This window comes from Enhydra lutris, unplaced genomic scaffold (genome assembly GCF_002288905.1).
Source record: "Enhydra lutris kenyoni isolate GAN:26980312 unplaced genomic scaffold, ASM228890v2 scaffoldscaffold10, whole genome shotgun sequence".
Taxonomy (NCBI): Eukaryota; Metazoa; Chordata; class Mammalia; order Carnivora; family Mustelidae; genus Enhydra; species Enhydra lutris.
In genome coordinates, this window is record NW_019154094.1 from 40,668,413 (window position 1) to 40,688,676 (window position 20,264).

Below are 20,264 nucleotides of genomic sequence, written 5' to 3' on the forward strand. Positions count from 1 at the left end.
GTCACATTCATCTCCTCCATCACCCCTTCCCCCCCCCCCCTCCCCCCATCTACCCCCCCCCCCCCATTGTCCATCCATCCATCTACTCATCCATCTAACTTTCTACTCACCTATTCCTACCCACTCAGCTCGCATTCACCCCCCATCCATCCATCCAGTCACCCATCACCCCACCTATCCCCCTACTATTGATCTCCTCATTCACAAACCTTCTCTCAGCTCCACACTCCACACTTCTCATGAATCTGTCTACTCCTCCACCTTTCTACCTACCCTCCCACAAATCCACCTACCCATCTGTCCCCCTGCTTTTAGGGATTCTCCTATCCACCGCCCATGTATCTTCCAGCCCACCCATTCATCTCTTCTCCCAGCCACCCTCCCACCTGTCTTCTGATTCATTTGTTAATCCATTGCATCATTCAGCCCTCCATGGGCCTGGCATGTGGCCAAGCACTATGGAGAGGACAGACTAAGAAGACATGGTCCATCCCTGCCTGTGGGGAGCTCACATCTCTGAGGAGGAAGAAGTAGTGGAACCATGTAGTTTCATGTGGTCTGAGGACCCCTTGTGCCTTGTGGAGGGGGACACAGAGAATCCCCTACTGCATGTTGTCCCAACCCATTGCTTGCTCTCCCTGTCTCTGAACTTAGCTCCTACCTCAGAGTTCCCATCCTATAATCCAAGGGCCATGGTGTCAGGGGAAATAAGGGACAGCTCTACTGGATGGAGGAAAATCCTGCCTCTTCCAGAGAGAGACCTCTCCATTGCTATCTCCTGGGTGTGTCAGGTACAAAGAAGACTTGTGTGCCAGGATCAGGGACACAAGGGCCTCAGGTGTGTCAGAGGTCCCAGGAACAGAGAGGCTGCAGGTGTGTGCTGGGGCTACTGGGGCTGAGAAGCTCTGGGATATTTAGGGTGGAACCTCAAGTGGATGACAGGCCCTGGGACAGTGAGGGCCAAGGGTGAGTACTAGGGTCACAGGGGAATTTAGAACAAACCCTCGGGTAAGTGACAGGTCCCAGGACAGTAGGAGATACAGGTGTGTGCTGAGCCTCAGGTGTATGCAAGGTAAGGCCTTGTGTAAATGACAGGCCTTGGAGCAGTGGGGGCTGTGGCATGTGTCATGTTCTATGCCTTGCCTATCGGTTAGTGACAGGTCCCTTCCTATCTTCAGGAGACAAGCAGCCCAAGAAACAGGAGAAAAAGCCAGTGATGGTGTCCCCAGAGTTTGTGGATGAGGCTCTGTGCGCCTGTGAAGAGCACCTTAGCAACCTGGCTCACATGGACATCGACAAGGACCTGGGGGCGCCGCTGTACCTCAGCCCTGAGGGCTGGTCCATCTTCCTCCAGCGCTACTACCAAGTGGTTCAGTGAGTACCTCTGCCGCTAGGACAGTGGGCTGCGGGCAGGTTCCCCTTGTTCTCAGGGCTTCTGCGTTCTGAGCTGATGCATATGTAGTGTAGCCCCTCTCTCTTCCCCAGACATACCCCTTTTGTTTGCCCTGCTGCTTCTGCTCAAGAACTCTCAGGGACTCCCACTGCCTTCATGGTAGATTCTTCTAAGATTCTTCTGAGATTCTTCCTGAATCTCAGCTTAGCATAATGACTAAGATCATGGCCAGCCCTATCAGATAGTCCTAACTTTGCAGCTTCCAAGCTCTTTGACCTTGGCAACATCACTAATCTTTCTGAGCTTTACTTTGCACATGCAAAATAGATTTTAAAATAATGTCTGACTCAAAGGTAGGATTAGACAGGATAATCTGTGTTATGTGCTCTGCACAGACTCAGTATTTACTCACAAAATGAGAATCTGTTAAGTTGTTTAGGTTTTATTCTGGAGGCCAGTGTTTCCCAAAGTGTGTTGCATGGGATACTTAGTTCTGCAGGACAGAAATCGATTTTATGAAAGAAAGATTTTTGTGGTCCATTGCATTTGGAAAACATTGGGTTAAGCAAAGTTAATTAATTCCTTGATGCAGGACTTATCAGAACCTGTGGGTGGGTTAACCTCCAAGAGAGATATGGGTACAGTATATATCCTGTTATTATGTGACCCCTCCACCCCGCACCCCTCCACAGGCATCCTGAGGGACTATATTTTCGGAAGACACTCTGGGAAAAAGTTCTTGATCAGAGGAAGGGAGTTGAGACTGGGATTCCATTTAGCAGAGGTGTGCAGGAGAGAGAAGGGAAGAAGTGCTCAGAAGGCAAGAGAACATCCAGCATTTATTGAGCACTTCCTATATGCCCAGCATGGTGCCAGGCTCCAGAAATAAAGTATAGTCCCTGCCCTCAAGGGGATAAACAGCTCAAGTGGGGAGGCTTGTGGCAAGCCAGGTGGGAGTGCTAAGGGCCTCAGCCGCGGTAGTAATAGGAAGGAGCGGGCAGACTTGCTGATTTTGATAGGGGAGACTAAAGAACTGATAAGTGAACTTTGAATGAATGACATGATGAGCAAACCTGCATCATTGATAAATAATTCATTTGTATCTTTTTAAATGTTAGAAATTAAAAACTAGATGACCCTATACTTTCCCCTTAACTATCAGAAAAATACCAGAAAAGCTACCCTTCTTAAACTAAGAATTACAAGACCGAGTTAGAACATTAGGTGTAAAGAACATGAGTCTTTTGTAGTTGTAGATGGGGGGGGGCCAAGTTCTAGAGGGCCATGGGTACTTCTCAAAAGTCGGGATACATAAAATTCTACATCTTATAAGGATGCCTGGCTGGCTCAGTTGCTAGAGCATGTGACTCTTGGTCTTGGGGTTGTGAGTTCAAGCCCCACGGTGAGCACAGAGCTTACTTGAAAAAAAAAAATTTGCTTTGGGAACATTTGTCAAACATAGTTTTTAGGGGCACCTGGGTGGCTCAGTTAGTTAAGCGTCTGCCTTCAGCTTGGGTCATGATCCTAGGGTCCTGGGATCGAGTCCCACATTGGGCTCCTTGCTCAGCAGGAAGTCTGCTTTCCCCTCTGCCTCTGCTGCTCTTCCTGCTTGTGCTCTCTCAGTCTCTCTCTGTCAAATAAGTAAATAAAATCTTTAAAAAATTTTTTAAGTTACATCATATGACATGTATAGTGTTAAGCGATTCACTCACAGAAGTTATAGATGATTAGTTTTTGTTCATTCGATATTTACTGCTGTATTTTCACTTTTGAAACAAATCCATGACTCACCAGTCAGGTTTTTATCAAGATTGACTTCCCACAAACATACTGATTGCTTTTTTTCGTTGTTGTTAAATACAAAAATCACATTGTCCTATCTCATGTATTTTTCAATTGCACATACCCCTGCCATCCTCATATGACACTTTCCTTGGCCAAATCACAGGTTTACTGAGTAGATTCTCTATGTCATGGCCTACAGAAAGGTTTCCAGCAAACCCTCTCGAAATCGAAGTGTCAGGGCTTAGGTGCAAGTATTCCTAAGAGGACTTGACAAGTACCCCTCCATCTGGCTGCTGTCACTGCTCCTGGTGCTGCCCCACTGGGTGCTGCTGCCTCCTTAGTATAAGAACTGGAAGTTCTTCGTGCTGGAACATTCTTAAGGCTAAGATGTGAAGGGGGATTAGCATCTAGTAGAAGCTTCCTGCCTGTTTAGTCAGAGGGAGAGGAATGGGAGGGTGTGGATGAGGCTGCCATCTAGGGTATTCCATGACTTGGTTTAGGTCAGGACATTTGTGTCCTGTAGGGAGCAGAGTCCGTCTTTGTCCATGAACCCTTATCTGACAGCCCAGTGCTGAGTCAGGCAATCATTCATCCAGCCAACAGACTTCATCGGGAACACATAACAGTATACTGCTGGGGGAAGGGAAACGCTAACCAATGTTCCTACTCTTCTGGAGCTTAGACTCCAGTGAAGGGAGACAGACAGCAGCCAAATAAGCATAGGTGTGGGTGGTAAGTGATGAGAAGAGAGACAAGGCAAGGGGCTGTGTGATACAGATGTGCTTGAAAAGAGTTAGACCAGGAAGGAATCCACCTATCAACCAGTTGTCAGTCCAGGTTTGGAGGGGAAATGAACCCCAAAAGTACCTGTGGGTCGAGGGATCAGGCAGGACAGAGTTTGCATCCTGGCTCAGCCACTGAACTCAGTATGTGGCCTTGGACGAATCTCTGAACTCTCCTAGCTTCAGTTGACACCTCTCCAAAATGGGACCAGTAATGCCTCCTTGGCAGGGCCATAGGGAGGGTTAGTGATGATGTATGTGAAGCCCCTAGCACCGTGCCTGGCAGATAGTGGTGCCTCATGATCAGATGCTCGTGTGATTAAATTCTGCCAAAGGCAGTTTTATGGTAATAGAAGGAAGGTGACAGATGGTGGAGTGTTAGAGTGGGACAGCATGTGAAATGTGGAATGTTCCCCTTCTCTCCTATTCCAGCACTCTCAGATGGCTCCCGGGGCTGGTTAGAATTTGTGGGACAGCTTGAGGGTGGGATGGAGGTTTGGAGGAGACCTATCTGCATCTGTTAGGGAAAGGTGTGACCCTGGCTTGGACCATGGCCGGGGGTTGGGCTCTTGTCTCCTCTTGCCTTGTCCACCAGACTGCCCCCAGACTCAGCCCTGCCCATGTCCCATCATCTCCCCACAGCGAGGGGGCAGAACTCAGGCACCTTGACGCTCAGGTCCAGCGCTGTGAGGACATCCTGCAGCAGCTGCGGGCTGTGGTGCCCCAGATGGACATGGAAGGAGATCGCAACATCTGGATCGTGAAGCCGGGAGCCAAGTCCCGAGGACGAGGTGGGAGTAAGCCCCTGCTTCCTACACCAGTGCCCTACAGCCTGCCTATCCAGCTAGAGGCTGGGGAGGTTAATAGTGCAGGCTGTATTGGGGCCAAACTGCATGGGTTTGAATCCCAGCTTTGCTACTAACATGCTGTGTGACCTTGAACAAGGTGCATCACCTCTCTGAATCTCAGTTCCTTCACCTGTGAGGGATGATCATAACCTGTGAGGTGAGGATTAAATGAGGTGGTATGTCTAAAGCTCAGCATGGTCCCTGACACAGAGTAATCACCCCATAAATGTTGGCTGCTGTGACGATATTGCCATCTCCTCTCCTGCTGTCAGAGTTGGGTTAATGCTTTAAGTGGGTCTGGTGATACTTGTAGCCTGTCATCTAAGGGCTCTCTGATTTGACCAGTGCATCCTTGTGAAGTAGCATAGTATTAAGGAAATGGATGCTGAGAACCAGACTACATCAGGTCAAGCCCAGACTTTGCCTTCTACTATCTGTAAGACTTTGGGCAGGATAGTTAACCTCTTCTCTACCTCATTTCATCATTTGGTAAATGGAACTAGTATTACCTAGTTTTAAGTAAGTATAATATGTGCTTTTCCATAGTAACTGCTATGTCAGTGCTATTATTTTTAGCTATTATTCTGGCTGCTCAGCCCAATGGGAGGAGTTATAACAGGAGAGCCAGCAAGCTGGGGTGCTGCACTAGCCCAGCCTGAAAAATCTGGTTAAGGACTCACAAGATGTGGAAAACAGAGTTCCAGATTCTTCCAATACTGTTTTTGGATGAATTGGTTCATGTCCAAGTGAAAGGTCCAGACACTGGGACATTTGGGGATGTCACTTCAAAATCATCATGTTGGTCTTTTCTTTTCCTATCTTGAAAATATTTGTGTGGTTTTCTTCCAATTATGAAAATATGTATTTATTATTTTTAAAAAAAGAGGGGGCACCTGGGTGGCTCAGTTGGTTAAGCCTCTGCCTTCGGCTCAGGTCATGCTCCCAGGGTTCTGGAATCGAACCCTGCATCGGGCTCTCTGCTCAGTGGGGAGCCTGCTTTCCCCCCTCTCTCTCTGCCTGCCTCTCTGCCTACTTGTGATCTCTCTCTGTCAAATAAATAAAATCTTTTAAAAAAATAAAAAATAAAAAAAAGAAAGACTGGGGACGCCTGAGTGGCTCAGTCATAAGATCAGGCCCCGCACTGGGCTCTGTGCTTAGCAGGGAGCCTGCTTGAGATCCTCTATTTCCCTCTCCCTCTACCCTACCTCCATCTCCCCATCCCACTCTGGCCTCTGGCGTGTGCATGCGAGCACTCGCTTGCTCTCCAAAAGAAAAGAAAAGAAAAAAAAAAAAAAGACCAGAAAATACAGGAAAGTAGAAAGAAAAAAAGCAAAAGCCACTCTTAGTTTTACTGAGATAACTACTGTTAACTGTTGAGTGTGTTTCTTTACTTTCTTCTATGCATTTGAGGAGAGAGATGGAAAGGGTTGTGTGTATGTGTGTGTTTTATTTTATTTTTAAGATTTTTATTTCTTAGAGAGAGAGAGCATGAGAGAGAGTACAAGCAGGGGGAGTGGGAGAAGCAGACTCCCTGCCAAGCGGGGAACCCGACACGGCGCTCGATCCCAGGATCCCGAGATCAGGACCTGAGCTGAAGGCAGACGCTTAACCAACTGAGCCACCCAGGCACCCCCTGTGTGTTTTATTTTGAACAACATATGTTGTTCTGTAGCCTTTTCTCACTTATATCTTTCCATATCAGTTAGTATTACTCATTTCTTTTTTGCACTTTTTTTTTTCTTAACGATAGATCTTCGAGATCAGTTCATTTCAGTACATCTAGATCTTTTTCTTTTTTCTTTTTTTTTCCTATTTTTAACTTATTGTTATGGGTACTCTTCCTTTTTTTTTTTTTTTTAAGATTATTTATTTGAGGGCACCTTGGTGGCTCAGCCATTAAGTGTCTGCCTTCAGCTCAGGTCATGATCCCAGGGTCCTGGGATCGAGCCCCGCATTGGGCTCCCTGCTCAACGGGAAGCCTGCTTCACCCTCTCACACTCCCCCACTTGTGTTCCCTCTCTTCCTGTATGTCTCTCTGTCAAATAAATAAATAACTCTTTAAAAAAAAAGATTTATTTGAGAGAGAGAGAGTGAGCTGTGCACTTGCGAGTGGAGTGGTAGGGCAGAGGGAGAGAATCTTCAGGCTGACTCTCTGCTTGGCCCCCTCCGTGTGGGGCAACATGGGCCTCTATCACACACACTTGAGATCATGACCTGAGCTGAAACCAAGAGTCAGATGCTCAACCAACTGAGCCACACAGGTGTCCCATGCACATTTTCAAAATACACAAAACTAGAGAGAGTAACACAGTGAATCCCCATGTATCTTGTACCAAATTTCAACATTCTATCTCTGGTTCTTTAAGAAAACCTGAAATGTGTATGTGATACTCCGTTGAAAAGGGTATATACATGTGTAAATATACAACTCAACAAATTATCACAAAGTGAACACACTTGTGAAAATAGGACCCAGATCATGAAATAAAATATTACCTATACCCTAGAGGGACCCTTCCAAGCCCCTTCCCATCTCTATGTACCCCCGCAATGGTAACCCCTATTCTAATTTATAATATAGTAGATTAGTGGTGTTTAGTTTGGGATATTATATTAAAGAACAGTATGTGCTGTCTTACCTCATTCTGTTCTACAGCTGCATACTCCACTCTCATTTTTTTTTTAAAGATTTTATTTATTTATTTGTCAGAGAGAGAGAGGGAGAGAGAGCAAGCACAGGCAGACAGAATGGCAGGCAGCGGCAGAGGAAGAAGCAGGCTCCCTGATGAGCAAGGAGCCCGATGTGGGACTCGATCCCAGGACGCTGGGATCATGACCTGAGCCGAAGGCAGCTGCTTAACCAACTGAGCCACCCAGGCGTCCCTTCACTCTCATTTAGATATACTGTCATGGATTTACCTAATTCATTTCTGATGGATATTTAGATGGCAGCCAGTTTTTTCCCCTATTTGTTTGTTTACTGACTAATTGCTGTTACAAGCAAAACTATCATCAGCATCCTATGCAGACATCTTTGTGGCCTTTCATTTCCTTAGGATATATTTCTAAAAACAAAATTGCTGTGTCTAAGGATATGAACAGCCTTAATTTTTATTAGGCAGGGAATCATATTCTTGGGAATCTTGGTGATCACTCTGGTCATTTGAGAAAGGATCTGGCTTGGGAACAAGGCACAGGTTATTCTGTGCCATTAGCAGGTGATTGGGCTGCTTTGGGGACCAAAGAATGAAGGAATGAGATTGATTTGTGAATATGTATGTTTGCAACATGACTCTGATCATTATCAGTATTAAAATGATGCTTTATAGATATAAGATACTTAATGTCACTTGTTATAAAAGAGATAAAATAAGATAATCATTTTCTACTTAGAAGAATAGCCAAAATAATCAATAGTGTTGGGTAGGATGTGGGCAGATACATAATATCATACACTTTTACTGGGAGTGCAAATTGGTAGAACATCTTGGGTAGTATAGAATGAAAGCATGTACATATGTATCCCTGGAGCCAGGAAATCCACAGCTAGATATTTATTCTACAGATAACTAATAATAATGGTAGGAATTAACGTTTACTGAATGCTCACTATGGGCCAAGAACTATTTTAAATCTTTAACGTGTTTAGGTATAGAATCCTAACAAACGGAGGCACATAGGCTCTCCCATAACTTGGAAGGATATACATTGGACCCAGAAGCAGCAGTTGGATGCCTGCTTTTTGTTTTTGTTATTTTATATTCTGTTAATTATTGGGAAAAAACTAATCAAAATCATAAATGCACATGGTTTTTTAAAAAGCCCAATATGGGGGCGCCTGGGTGGCTCAGTGGGTTAAGCTTCTGCCTTCGACTCAGGTCATGATCTCAGGGTGCCAGGATCAAGCCCCACATTGGGCTCCCTGCTCAGCTGGGAGCCTGCTTCCCCCCCTCTCTGCCTGCTGCTCTTCCTACTTATGATCTCTCTCTCTCTGTCAAATAAATAAATAAAATCTTTTTAAAAAAATAAAAAGCCCAATATGGTTTGATTTTTTTTTCTTTGCATATATTACTTTTCAATCAAACAGAAGTGGTTAACAAAAAAAAATGTTTTAATCTTCAGCAGATTCTCAGCTTTCCCAAAGGGAACAGGGTTCTGAGGGAAGCAGCCTTACCTACTTGGCCCTATCAGTTCTATGGGAATGAGGGCTTAAGATGAGCTGTTCATGGTCCCCTGGTCCTTCTCCTCACCCAAGCCTGACCTGATCTCTGACCACCCTGTTTCCCCACGTAGGCATCATGTGTATGGACCACCTGGAGGAGATGCTGAAGCTGGTAGATGGCAATCCCATGATGATGAAGGACGGCAAGTGGGTGGTACAAAAGTATATTGAACGGCCTCTGCTCATCTTTGGCACCAAATTTGACCTGAGACAGTGGTTCCTGGTGACCGACTGGAACCCACTTACCGTGTGGTTCTATCGTGACAGCTACATCCGCTTCTCCACACAGCCCTTCTCTTTGAAGAACCTTGACAAGTGAGCCTCTCTCTTACCTTCTCTGAGCTCCTGGTCTAGCTGGGGAGCTGGCAAGGAACAGGTGATTCCCCCATGCCACGCTGGGCTCCAAACACAGACTGCAGGCCGTCAGGTCCTCCATCCATCTAACAGCTACCTACCAAGGGTGTTCTAAGCACTTGGGATACAGCAATGACCAAAATAAGAGCCCAGTTCTCAAGAGTTCAAAATTCCCGCACATAAGCTGGGCATATATAAAATGATCTGCCCGCATCCTGCCCAACAATGTTGATTATTTTTGCCATTCTAAGCCAAAAATGGTTATCTTATTTTAATTTTACCTCTTTTATAATGAGTGAAGTTAAATACCTTATGCTTATAAGGCATCATTTTAATGCTGTTTCTCATAGATAAGCGATGAACATAATAAGTAAAATTATCTAATAGGTTTAAAGATGGTACATGTTATTAAAAAAAAAAGGAACATAGAGCAGGGTAAGACGGTTCAGAAGACATGCAAAAAGAGAGGCAAGTTGCAGTGTTAACTCGGGGGATGAGAAAAAAAGCCTTGTTGAATCCTGGGTTCAAATTCTATTGCTGTAGCTGCTAAGCTGGGTGACTTTGGTCACGTGAAGCCTATTGAGGCTTCACTTTTCACATCTGAAGAATGGAGGCAGTATTATGAAACTCATAGCTATTGGTTACTGAATTCTTTGTATGTGACAGGTGCTAAGCACTTCATGCATTTTGTCTCACTCATTCATGAAATCCCGGTGAAGTGGGTTCTAGTACGACCCCCATTTTACAGATGTGAAGGAGCACTTGGGTGAAAAGATCTCACAACTAGTCCGTGGTGAAGGTAGGCCTTGAGCAGTCTGTTTTTTTTTGTTTTTGTTTTTGTTTTTGTTTTTGTTTTTGTGCTGAGCAGTCTTGTTGACTACAGGGCTCACACCCCTACCCACCTTCATACCTTCCAGGCGCTGGGAGGGCTAACTGAGACTAAAGCACATAGTTCTGTGGCCCCATAGGGAATGCCCTCAGAGGGATGAGACTGGTTCTGGCCCTGCAAGAATATAGCAGGGCCCAGGCCTTTGTCCTTCTTGCCCTTCCCCACAGAGTCCCGTCTCAAGGTAAATGGTCTGGGGTGGCCCAGGGGTGGTTCCAGGGTCTGCCTGCCCTCCCCACATTTGGGTGGGAGAGGCTTAGGGAGCCAGACCCCAGCTTTCTGCTCTCTGCCCCAGCTCAGTGCACCTGTGCAACAACTCCATTCAGAAGCACCTGGAGAATTCAAGCCATCGGCACCCACTCCTGCCCTCAGACAACATGTGGTCGAGCCAGAAGTTCCAGGCCCACCTGAAGGAGATGGGGGCCCCAGACGCTTGGTCCACTGTCATTGTGCCTGGCATGAAGGCTGCTGTGATCCATGCCCTGCAGACCTCCCAGGACACCGTGCAATGTCGGAAGGCCAGCTTCGAGCTCTACGGTGCTGACTTTGTGTTTGGTGAGGATTTCCAGCCCTGGCTGATTGAGATCAATGCCAGCCCCACCATGGCCCCCTCCACTGCTGTCACCGCCCGGCTGTGTGCAGGTGTGCAAGCCGATACCCTGCGCGTGGTCATCGACTGGCGGCTAGACCGCAACTGTGACACGGGAGCCTTTGAGCTCATCTACAAGCAGGTGAGGTAGAGCCCAGACAAGACCTGGGGAGTCTGCCCCCCTTTCCAGGCGTCCCTAGAGTGAAACACAGGGCATTGCAGTTGGACAGAACTGGTTCAAGTTCTGGTCCTGCTACGCTGTCTCAGTACCACCACTTCTACCCTTGAGACTCCATTTCCTCATCTGTAAAATGGAGATGCCATTACCATCTTTCTCATAGGGTTTGGGAGAATGAAGAGTTAATATGTGTGGATCATCCCTACAATCCAGTTATTGCACTACTGGGTATTTACCCAAAGAAGACAAAAACACTAATTTGAAGGGATAAATATGCTCCCTCTGTTCACTGCAGCATTATTTACAATGGCCAAATTATGGATATAGCCTAAGTGTCCATCGATAGTTAAAGAAAGTGTGGTATATACAGTGAAACATTATTCAGCCATAAAGATGAAATCTTGCCATTTTACAACAACATGGATGGAGCTAGAGAGTATAATGCTAAGTAAAATAAGCCTGTAAGAGAAAGGCAAATACCATATGATTTCACTCACATGTGGAATTTAAGAAACAAAAACAAAGGGGAGAAAAAAAAATAAACCCAAAACCAATGCTTAACTATGGAGAACAAACTGTTGGTTAGGGAGGGGAGGCAGGTGGTGGATGGGTAAAACAGGTGATGGGGATTAAGGAGGGCATGTGTTGTGGTGAGCACGGGGTGATGCATGGAAGCGCTGAATCGCTATATTGCTATATCGAATACCTGAAACTGATGTAACACAGTATGTTAACTATGCTGGTATTTAAGAAAATTAATTGTAACACTAACAACAACAAAAATATACACGTGAATCATATTTCTGGAGAGGCATATAGCAAAGTGTTAAAAGCAAAACCTCCCTGGGTTCAAATTGCTACTCAGTAACTATGAGCTGTTTGGCTTTGGACAGTTTCCTGACCCCTGTGGCACTCAGTCTCCTCATCTGTAAAGTAAGACTGCAAATAGTCCCTACTTCATAAAGTTGTGATAATTAAATGAGTTGACATAAGTAAAGCCCTTTAGAACAATGCTAGAACATAGTCAGTGCACAGATTTTAGCTACTGTTACTACCTAATAAGATTGTTCGGTGTTGGGGCGCCTGGGTGGCTCAGTAGGTTAAGCCGCTGCCTTCGGCTCAGGTCATGATCTCCGGGTCCTGGGATCGAGTTCCGTGTCGGGCTCTCTGCTCAGCGGGGAACCTGCTTCCCTCTCTCTCTCTCTCTCTCTCTGCCTGCCTCTCTGTCTACTTGTGATCTCTCTCTCTCTGTCAAATAAATAAATAAAAAATCTTAAAAAAAAAAAAGATTGTTCAGTGTTTCACAATGGCATCACATATAAGGTCTGGATGTGGGGTAAGAGTCAGTGGAAGCTGCTGCTGCTGCTGCTGTTAATATTATTATTATTTTACTCCTTTGTAATAATTTTACTCTACTTGTTCCAAAAAGAGATTTGAGTCTACTTATTGGAATGGAATAAGATTTTTAAAAGTCAGAAAACCAATTTCAAGGGTTTCTGAACTCTGCAAGTAGTCTCTTGACAGTTAAGTATCGTAATCCTAGGTATCATTCTGACCGGTATTCAGCTTCTACCAAAGTTTGGCCACAGGTAGAGAACGTGCTGATCACATGACCCAAGTGTCCTGGTCTTGTCACTGTTACTGATCATAATTAATACTGGCACTTTGTTTTCAAAAAACATAAGTGAAGTGGCTCAGTTTTTAAGCATCTGCCTTCTGCTCAGGTCATGATCCCAGGGTCCTGGGGTAGAGTTCCACATAGGGCTCCCTGCTCAGTGGGGAGCCTGCTTCTCCCTCTGCCTGCTGCTCCCCCCTGCTTATGCGTGCTCTCGCTCTCTCTCTGACAAATAAATAAATAAAATCTTAAAAAGCAAAAAACTTGGCGCTCCTGGGTGACTCACTCAGTTAAGGACATGTGTTCAGCTCAGGTCAGGATCTCAGGATCCTGGGATCAAGCCCCACACAGGGCTCTCCGATGAGCAGGGAGCCTGCTTCTCCCTCTCTCCCTGCCTGCTGCTTTGTCTTCTGTGCACACTTGCTCTTTCTCTCTCTTCTCTGTCAAATAAATCTATAAAAAAAATAAGTGAAGGAAATATAAGGGCAGGAAAGTAAGACAAAACCAAGGGGAAAGGAATGTTCTAGCACAGTGGTTCCCAAATGCTGGTTCACAGGCCAGAATCGCCTGGCAAGCTTTCCAAAGATACAGGTGTCAGGAAGCCACGCCCCCAGAGATTGATCTGAAATGTTTGGTTTAGGGACTACACATCTGCATTTTTCAGATGTCCTAGTTGTCCCAAAAATCTTTTATTGCTTATTTGTTTTTGTTTTTTATTATCCTTTTAAGATTTTATTTAATTATTTTAGAGAGAGCATGAGCAGGGGGGAAGAGCAGAGGGAGAAAGAGAGAGAGATTCTCAAGCAGACCCTGCACTGAGTATGGAGCCGATGCAGAGCTCAATCCCATGACTCCAAGACCACAACCCAAGCCCAAATCAAGAGTCAGACACTCAACAGACAGACCACCCCCCAGGCACCCCTGTTTTTGTTTTTTAAACAAACATGTAATCAAGATATACACTTGACATTGGTTGTTTTTGTCTTAATTTGTCTTACTTTTTTTACTTTTATAGATAACCCCACTCAAAAAGGAGAGGCAGGGTAGGAGGTACACAGGAAGCATAGGGCCATAGCAACTCTGAAATCTAGCCTCGCACATATTTCCAGTTTAGTGATTAGAAGCCACTATTACTTCCTAGGAGTTCTCTGTGGCTCTTGGTTCCATCCATTGGGATCTCAGTTCAGCCCTGAATCATCCTTCCTTTTCCATGAACATCCACAATAGTTCTTAGTCTGTTACATGCTCATAGAAATTTGGGGGTACAGAAGCCTCTTTCATTTCATATTGTATCTGTCCCTTTTAGCCCAAGTGGATATTTTTTTAAAAAACATCGTGGGTTTCTTATGTATCGATTTATAATCTGTTCTATTACACAATAGCCATATTCACAAACCTTAGAACTCTTCTCTCTGTGACCCTGCTGTAGGACAATAGTCCTCATAATTATGAAGCCCTGCTGTTAACAGAGAGTGCCTATAACCCTCTCTGTTAACTTAAAATGTCTTGAAGATTTAAACATAAGACCTATAGGTATATCTCAGGATGCTTAAAAGATCTGTAGCTGCTTTAAGGGACTTAGATCAGTCTTAGATCTCTCTTATTGAGACATAATTGACTTGTAAGTATTATATTTACTTAAAGTATACAATATCTGTATATGTATATATTTGATACTTATTTTTATTTATTTATTTGACAGACAGAAATCACAAGTAGGCAGAGAGGCAGGCAGAGAGAAAGGAGGAAGCAGGCTCCCTGCTGAGCAGAGAGCCTGACACGGGGCTCAATCCCAGGACCCTGAGATCATGACCTGAGCCGAAGGCAGAGGCTTTAACCCACTGAGCCATCCAGGTGCCCCTATATTTGATATTTAAATATGTTATGAAGTGATTACCATGATAAGTCTAGTTAACATCCATTACCACACATAATTATAATTTTATTTTCTTCTGATGAAAACTTTTAAGATCTACTTTCTTAGCAACTTTCAAATATGCAATACAGTATCAACTGTAGTTACCATGCTGTACATGACATCCATGATTTACTTTTTTTTTCTTTTTTAAGAGAGGGGGAGAGAGCAGGGTAGGGAAGGGCTAGAGGGAGAGGGAGAGATAGAATCTTAAGCAGGTTCCATACCCTGAGAAGGGTCTCGATCTCATAACCCTGGGTTCATGACCTGAGCTGAAATCAAGAGTTGGCCACATAACTGACTGAGCCACCCAGGCGCCCCCATGATTTGCTTATTTTATAACTGGATGTTTGTACCTTTTGACCCCCTTCATCCATTTCACCACTGCCTCTGGCAACTGCTAATCAGCTCTCTATGAGTTAAGAGTTTTAGGTTTTGTTTTTGTTTTTATTTTTATTTTAGATTTCACATATAATTTACATCATGAAATACTTGTCTTTCTGACTTATTTCACTTAGTGTGATACTCTCAAAGCCCAACCATTTTATCACAAATGGCAAGATTTCCTTCTTTTTTATGTCTAAATAATATTCCATGATAGCTAGTTAGCTAGCTAGCTAAACAGATAGTCACATTTTCTTTATTCATTCATCCACTGATGGACGCTTATGTTGCTTCCTTGTCTTGGCTGTTGTTAATAATGCTGCCATGCACATGGGGTACAGATACACAAGATAGGAATACTTTTTTTTCCTTCAGATAAATACTCAGAAGTGGAATTGCTGGATCATATGATAATTCTATTTTTAATTTTTTGAGGAAGCTCCATGCTATTTTCCACAGTGGCTGCACCAGTTCTTACTAACAGTTCACAAGGGTTCCCTTTTCTTCACATCCTTACCAACACTTGTTTCTTACCTTTTTGAAAATAGCCATTTTACACGTGTGAGGTGATATCCCATATGGTTTTGACTTGGAGTTCCCCCAAGATTAGTGTGACATTGAGCACCTTTTCATGTGCCTGTTGGCCATCTGTCTGTCATCTTTGGAAAAATGTCTGTTCAGATCCTCTGCCCATTTTTAAATCAGATTACTTGTGTTTTTGCCATTGACTTGTAGGAGTTCTTTATATATTTTAGATATTAGCCCCTTATCAGATATATGATTTGCAAATACGTTCTCCCATTTGGTGAGTTGCCTTTTCACTTTGTTGATGGTTTCCTTTGTTGTGCAGAAGCTTTTTAGTTAGATGTAGTCCCATGTTTTTATTTTTGCTTTTGTTGCTTTTACTTTTGGTATCAAATCCAAAAAAATCATTGCCAAGATTGATGGCAAGGAGCTTAGTACTGCCAGTGTTTTCTTCTAAGGGTTTTATGGTTTCAGGTCTTAAATTCACTTTAATCTATTTTGAGTTGGTTTTTATGTGTGTTATAAATTGTGGTCTGGGTTCGTTCTTTTGCATGTGGCTTCTAGTTTTCCCAGTACCATTTATTGAAGAGACTGAAGGAGATACTTCTTGTATCTCCTTTGTCATAAATTAATTCACCTTGTATGTGTGACTTTATTTCTGGGCAGTTCTATATTCTGTTTATTTGATCTAGGTGTCTGCTTTTATGCCAGTACCACACTGTTTGATTGCTACAGCTTTGTAATACAGTTTGAAGTCAGTAAGTGTGATGCTTCCAGCTTTGTTCTCCTTTCTCAAAATTGTATTTGGGGGCTCCTGGCTGGCTCAGTTGGTGGAGTATCTGACTCTTAATCTCAGGGTCATGATTTTGAGCCCCATGTTGGGTGTAAAGATGACTTAAAAATCTTAAAAAAAAAAAAAAAGATTGTTTGGACTGTGCAGGGTCTTTCGTGGTTCCATACAGGATTTAGGATTATTTTTTCTATTTTTGTGAAAAATGCCATTGGAATTTTGATAGAGATTGCATTGAATCTGTAGATTGCTTTGGGTCATGTGGACATTTTAATAACATTAATTCTTCCAATCCATGAGCACAGAATATCTTTCCATTTATTTGTGTCTTTAGTTTTTTTCACTGGTATCTTAGTTTCCAATGTACAGATCTTTCACTTCCTTGATTCCATTTGTCACAGGTTTTATTACTTTGGGTGCTCTTTAATTTCTTTTAATCTAGAGCAGCGGCACTGCTTTTTCTTCCCCCATAGTTTGTTTGGAACTTTTGAAGGGACCAGGCTGGTTGTTTTGTAGAACTGTCCCACATTTTGGATTTATCTGATTGTTTCTTCGTGGTGCTGTTTAGCTTGTTCTTCTGTTATCTCAATGTCCTGTAAACTAGAAGTTAGGCCAAACAGCTTGGTGGTTCAGGTTAAACATTTTTGGCAAGAACACTTGAGAGGTGATGCTGAGTGCCTTATATGGTACCACAAGGCACACACTGTTGGACTGTCTCCTGATTAGTGATGCTAAGTCTGACTACGGGGGTAGGGCAGTAGCTACCAGATCTCTCCACTGTCACTTGGCTCCTCCCTCTGGCAATGATCACTTACTCTGTAAAGTGATGCCAAGGCTGTGTGCACATGACACATTTTCCTGTCATCCTTTTCACCAACTTGTTTTGATACCCAGTTTTGATTCGTGCCTCTTTGATCAGTTGGGTTTTGTGGGCTTGGTTATTTTTAACAAGATCCAAGTGATTCTGATGTTTAGATTCTAATCAGGTTCCTCTACTGACACAGAAAATACCTCAGAGTAGCTCAAGGTTAAAGGGGGGGTCGTTAGCAAGACACAGGGGGCTTTCCTGAAGCCTAGCTACAGGATATACAGCTGGCTTAATAGGAACTGAAAATTGTACAGGAGCTCCTCTCTTGGACCTTTTTCTCTGCCTCCTTCTGCAAATTTGCTACTTCAGTCTCTTAGTAGAATGCTTTCATTAAAGCTCTTAATTTCTGCTTCCCCATAATGGGTTCATGCTGGGCTCCAGACAGGCTCCAAGCCTCTTATCTATCTGGGTGACATAACTCAAATTCCGTCTGCAGAGACTCTGGCTTAACTCAGGAAGCTGGCTGTCAGCAGTGGCTTGTGGAGCAGAGCCACACACATTTCAGCAGGGGCTGGGAGAACTTAGGGAAGGGTAAAGGGTAGGGGGTGCTGGTGGTAGCATGGCTAAGGCTCTCTGACTCCACTGGGTTACTAATCCCAGGGACTCTGTGACTTTCTAGGTATTGATTCAGGCCTCTGGAGCCAGACTCCTTAGAGGACAAAGGTGGGCTTCCTGTTTCTTAGCCCAGAGATTAATTCCATCCATCTCTGTCCTGATTCCTTCTGGACCTAGGATTCCAGCATCACTGTCTGAACAGGCCTCATCTCCTCTTCTTTTCCACAGCCTGCCGTGGAGGTACCCCAGTATGTGGGTATCCGGCTCCTAGTAGAGGGCTCCACCATCAAGAAGCCCCTGGCAATGTGTCACCGGCGGATGGGGGTCCGCCCAGCACTCCCTCACCTGCTGACCCAGAGAGGCTCTGGGGAAGGCAAGGACTCGGGGACCCTTACCCACAGGTCAGCTCCTAGGAAAGTTGCTGGGGCCAGGAGCCTGGGGCACACTGAGAAGCCAACCTTCACTGCCACCACCTCGGCCCCCGGAAAAGGGAAGAAAGGCAAGGCGAAAAGTGCCACAGCCCTGGTCTACCCCAACCTCCAGAAGTGGGAGCCCCCCAGCACCAGGATGGGCTGCATTTTCACCATGACCTTTGCTAGTGGGGACAGGCAACCCCACCCCTTGAGCAGATTGCCATTGAGTCCGAAGAACCCCCAGGCCCTGGGTAAGATCATTCCCACAAAACACCCTGGGGTTCCAAGGCAATTTCTTCCTGCTCTTCACGCCCCCCCTCCTAACCACCTGGATTTGCAACCCCACCATTGCCCCACCAAGAAGACACCAGTAGCAAGGAAAAGCCACCACTTCCAAAGTATTTTTTTTTAAAATGCATGACCAAATGAGTATTGTTCTCTCCCAAAGTAGCCACCCTGCAAGGCAGCTGGACTTATTTCAAATGCCAGGACTCAATCCCAGGTCCATCTCTCTCCAGAGCCCAAGCTTTGCCTGCTGCAGTATTCTGCCTTTGCCTCCATGCAGAGTTGCCTCTGGGGGAAAGGGGCTAATAACTGTACAGCATTTAACAGTTTGCACTGTGCTGCTACCTAACCAGCTCCTTTAGTCCTCACAACCTAGCAAGGTAGGTGCTATTATCCCCATTTTCCAGCCGAGGTATCAGGAAGTTTAAGGAAGTTGCCCGAGGTTGCACATCTCAGAAGGGGCAGAGCTGGGATGCAGACCCAGGTCTGTTGGACTCCAAATCCTGTGTTCTTCCCACAGCCTCTGGAGGAGGAACTGGGAGGGCTCCATCTGTCATCTCAAACCCCAAGCCTTCCTCTTCCCCCACTTCCCCACCCTTCATGCTCTCCTTGAGGGGCAGCTTGTCGGGCCTTGGACCTTCCCCAGGCCCTCATGGCCCCTTTGCTCCCACAGCCCCTTCCCACTTCCCCGGCGTCCACACCAAGGCCCGGCTGCCTTCTCCCCATGTGCTCCGATCCCAGGGGCGAGTCCTCAGACTGCAACACAGCAAGCTGGTGGGCTCTAAGGCCCTGTCAACCACAGGCAAGGCCTTGATGACTCTACCTACTGCCAAGGTTTTGATTTCCTTCCCACCTAACTCTGAGCTCAAGTTGGCATCCAGCGTCCTGAAACCAAGAAAGGTGGGCCTTGAGCTGTGACTTGCACCCTGGTGGGCAGTGCTGAATACAGGGCTCTAGGGTCAGGGCTGGAGGGCATAGGCAAGGGCAGGTCTCAGGCTGGCTGGAACCAGAAGGGAAGGGCTTTTTTTCCTCAGAACCCCCTTCCTGAACAGATTTCTTGATCATCTCTTCCACCTCTTCCCCCCTTTCACACCGAGGCTGTTGCTTCCCAGCACCTTCGTGGTCCCCATCCTGGAAGTGCCTTGTGGCCTCTACCTTTTGAAGTTGGAAATCTTCCTAGCACCCACAGGAAGATCAAAGCCAAAGGCAAGTTCAAGACCAGACTCTGTGACAAACCCAAGGCTGAGGCATGCCTCATGAAGACACTGAGCCTTCCAGGACCCCTGCCCTTTATCAAAGCATACCAGGAGCTAGGGGGCATGGGGGACTTGAGGCCAGAGAAGCCCTTGCTTTGGTCCTCACTGCCCCTGTCCTGGATGCAGCGCCAAATAAAAAGGAGCAAGTGAAGTTTCCTGGGCTTGGCTCCATTTCTGTTGGATGGTGAAGAGAGAGTAGGCTGGGGCCCTGTGCCCCAACATCCAGAGTGAGAGCTAGAGGCTGTCAAACACCCTTCCACAAAGAAAAGGGCCAGAATTCCACCCCATAGCGACAGGCATGGGGTTTCCTATGCAGTGTGTCTCTGGCATCTCTGATCTTGGATTGCGGGATAAGCCTCACTTTGTAGATGAAAAAATGGAGTCTGAACGAGGAGACATGGCTTGCCCAAGATCATGTGGCAGTGAGAAGGCTAGGACGTATTGCCAGACTGCTCACCACTGGGAGATCCCCAAGGCCCAAGTCCAGGGGAGAACCTGGCCCAGCAGCAGAGTGACATCTAACAGGTGTCAGATTTACACCACGAGATGGGGGAAGGATGGACCTCGCCTAAACACCAGCCCTTCTCCAGAGCAAGTTGGTCTGTCCCTCCCTCAGCAAGG

The 20,264-nt window shown here is 45.5% G+C and overlaps 1 protein-coding gene across 1 annotated transcript in view; it reads left to right on the top strand.

The window, feature by feature from the left end:
• LOC111143771 (tubulin tyrosine ligase like 3) overlaps positions 1-19,567 on the top strand; it is a 28,124-nt gene extending 8,557 nt beyond the window's left edge. Inside the window, exons 8-13 of the mRNA XM_022497621.1 lie at positions 1,179-1,374; positions 4,603-4,751; positions 9,102-9,345; positions 10,566-11,001; positions 17,918-18,353; positions 19,061-19,567. Of these exons, the coding sequence (XP_022353329.1) occupies positions 1,179-1,374; positions 4,603-4,751; positions 9,102-9,345; positions 10,566-11,001; positions 17,918-18,353; positions 19,061-19,305 (1,706 nt within the window). The 3' untranslated portion in view covers positions 19,306-19,567. The remainder of the gene's footprint in view (positions 1-1,178; positions 1,375-4,602; positions 4,752-9,101; positions 9,346-10,565; positions 11,002-17,917; positions 18,354-19,060) is intronic.
• Positions 19,568-20,264: the final 697 nt, after the last annotated feature.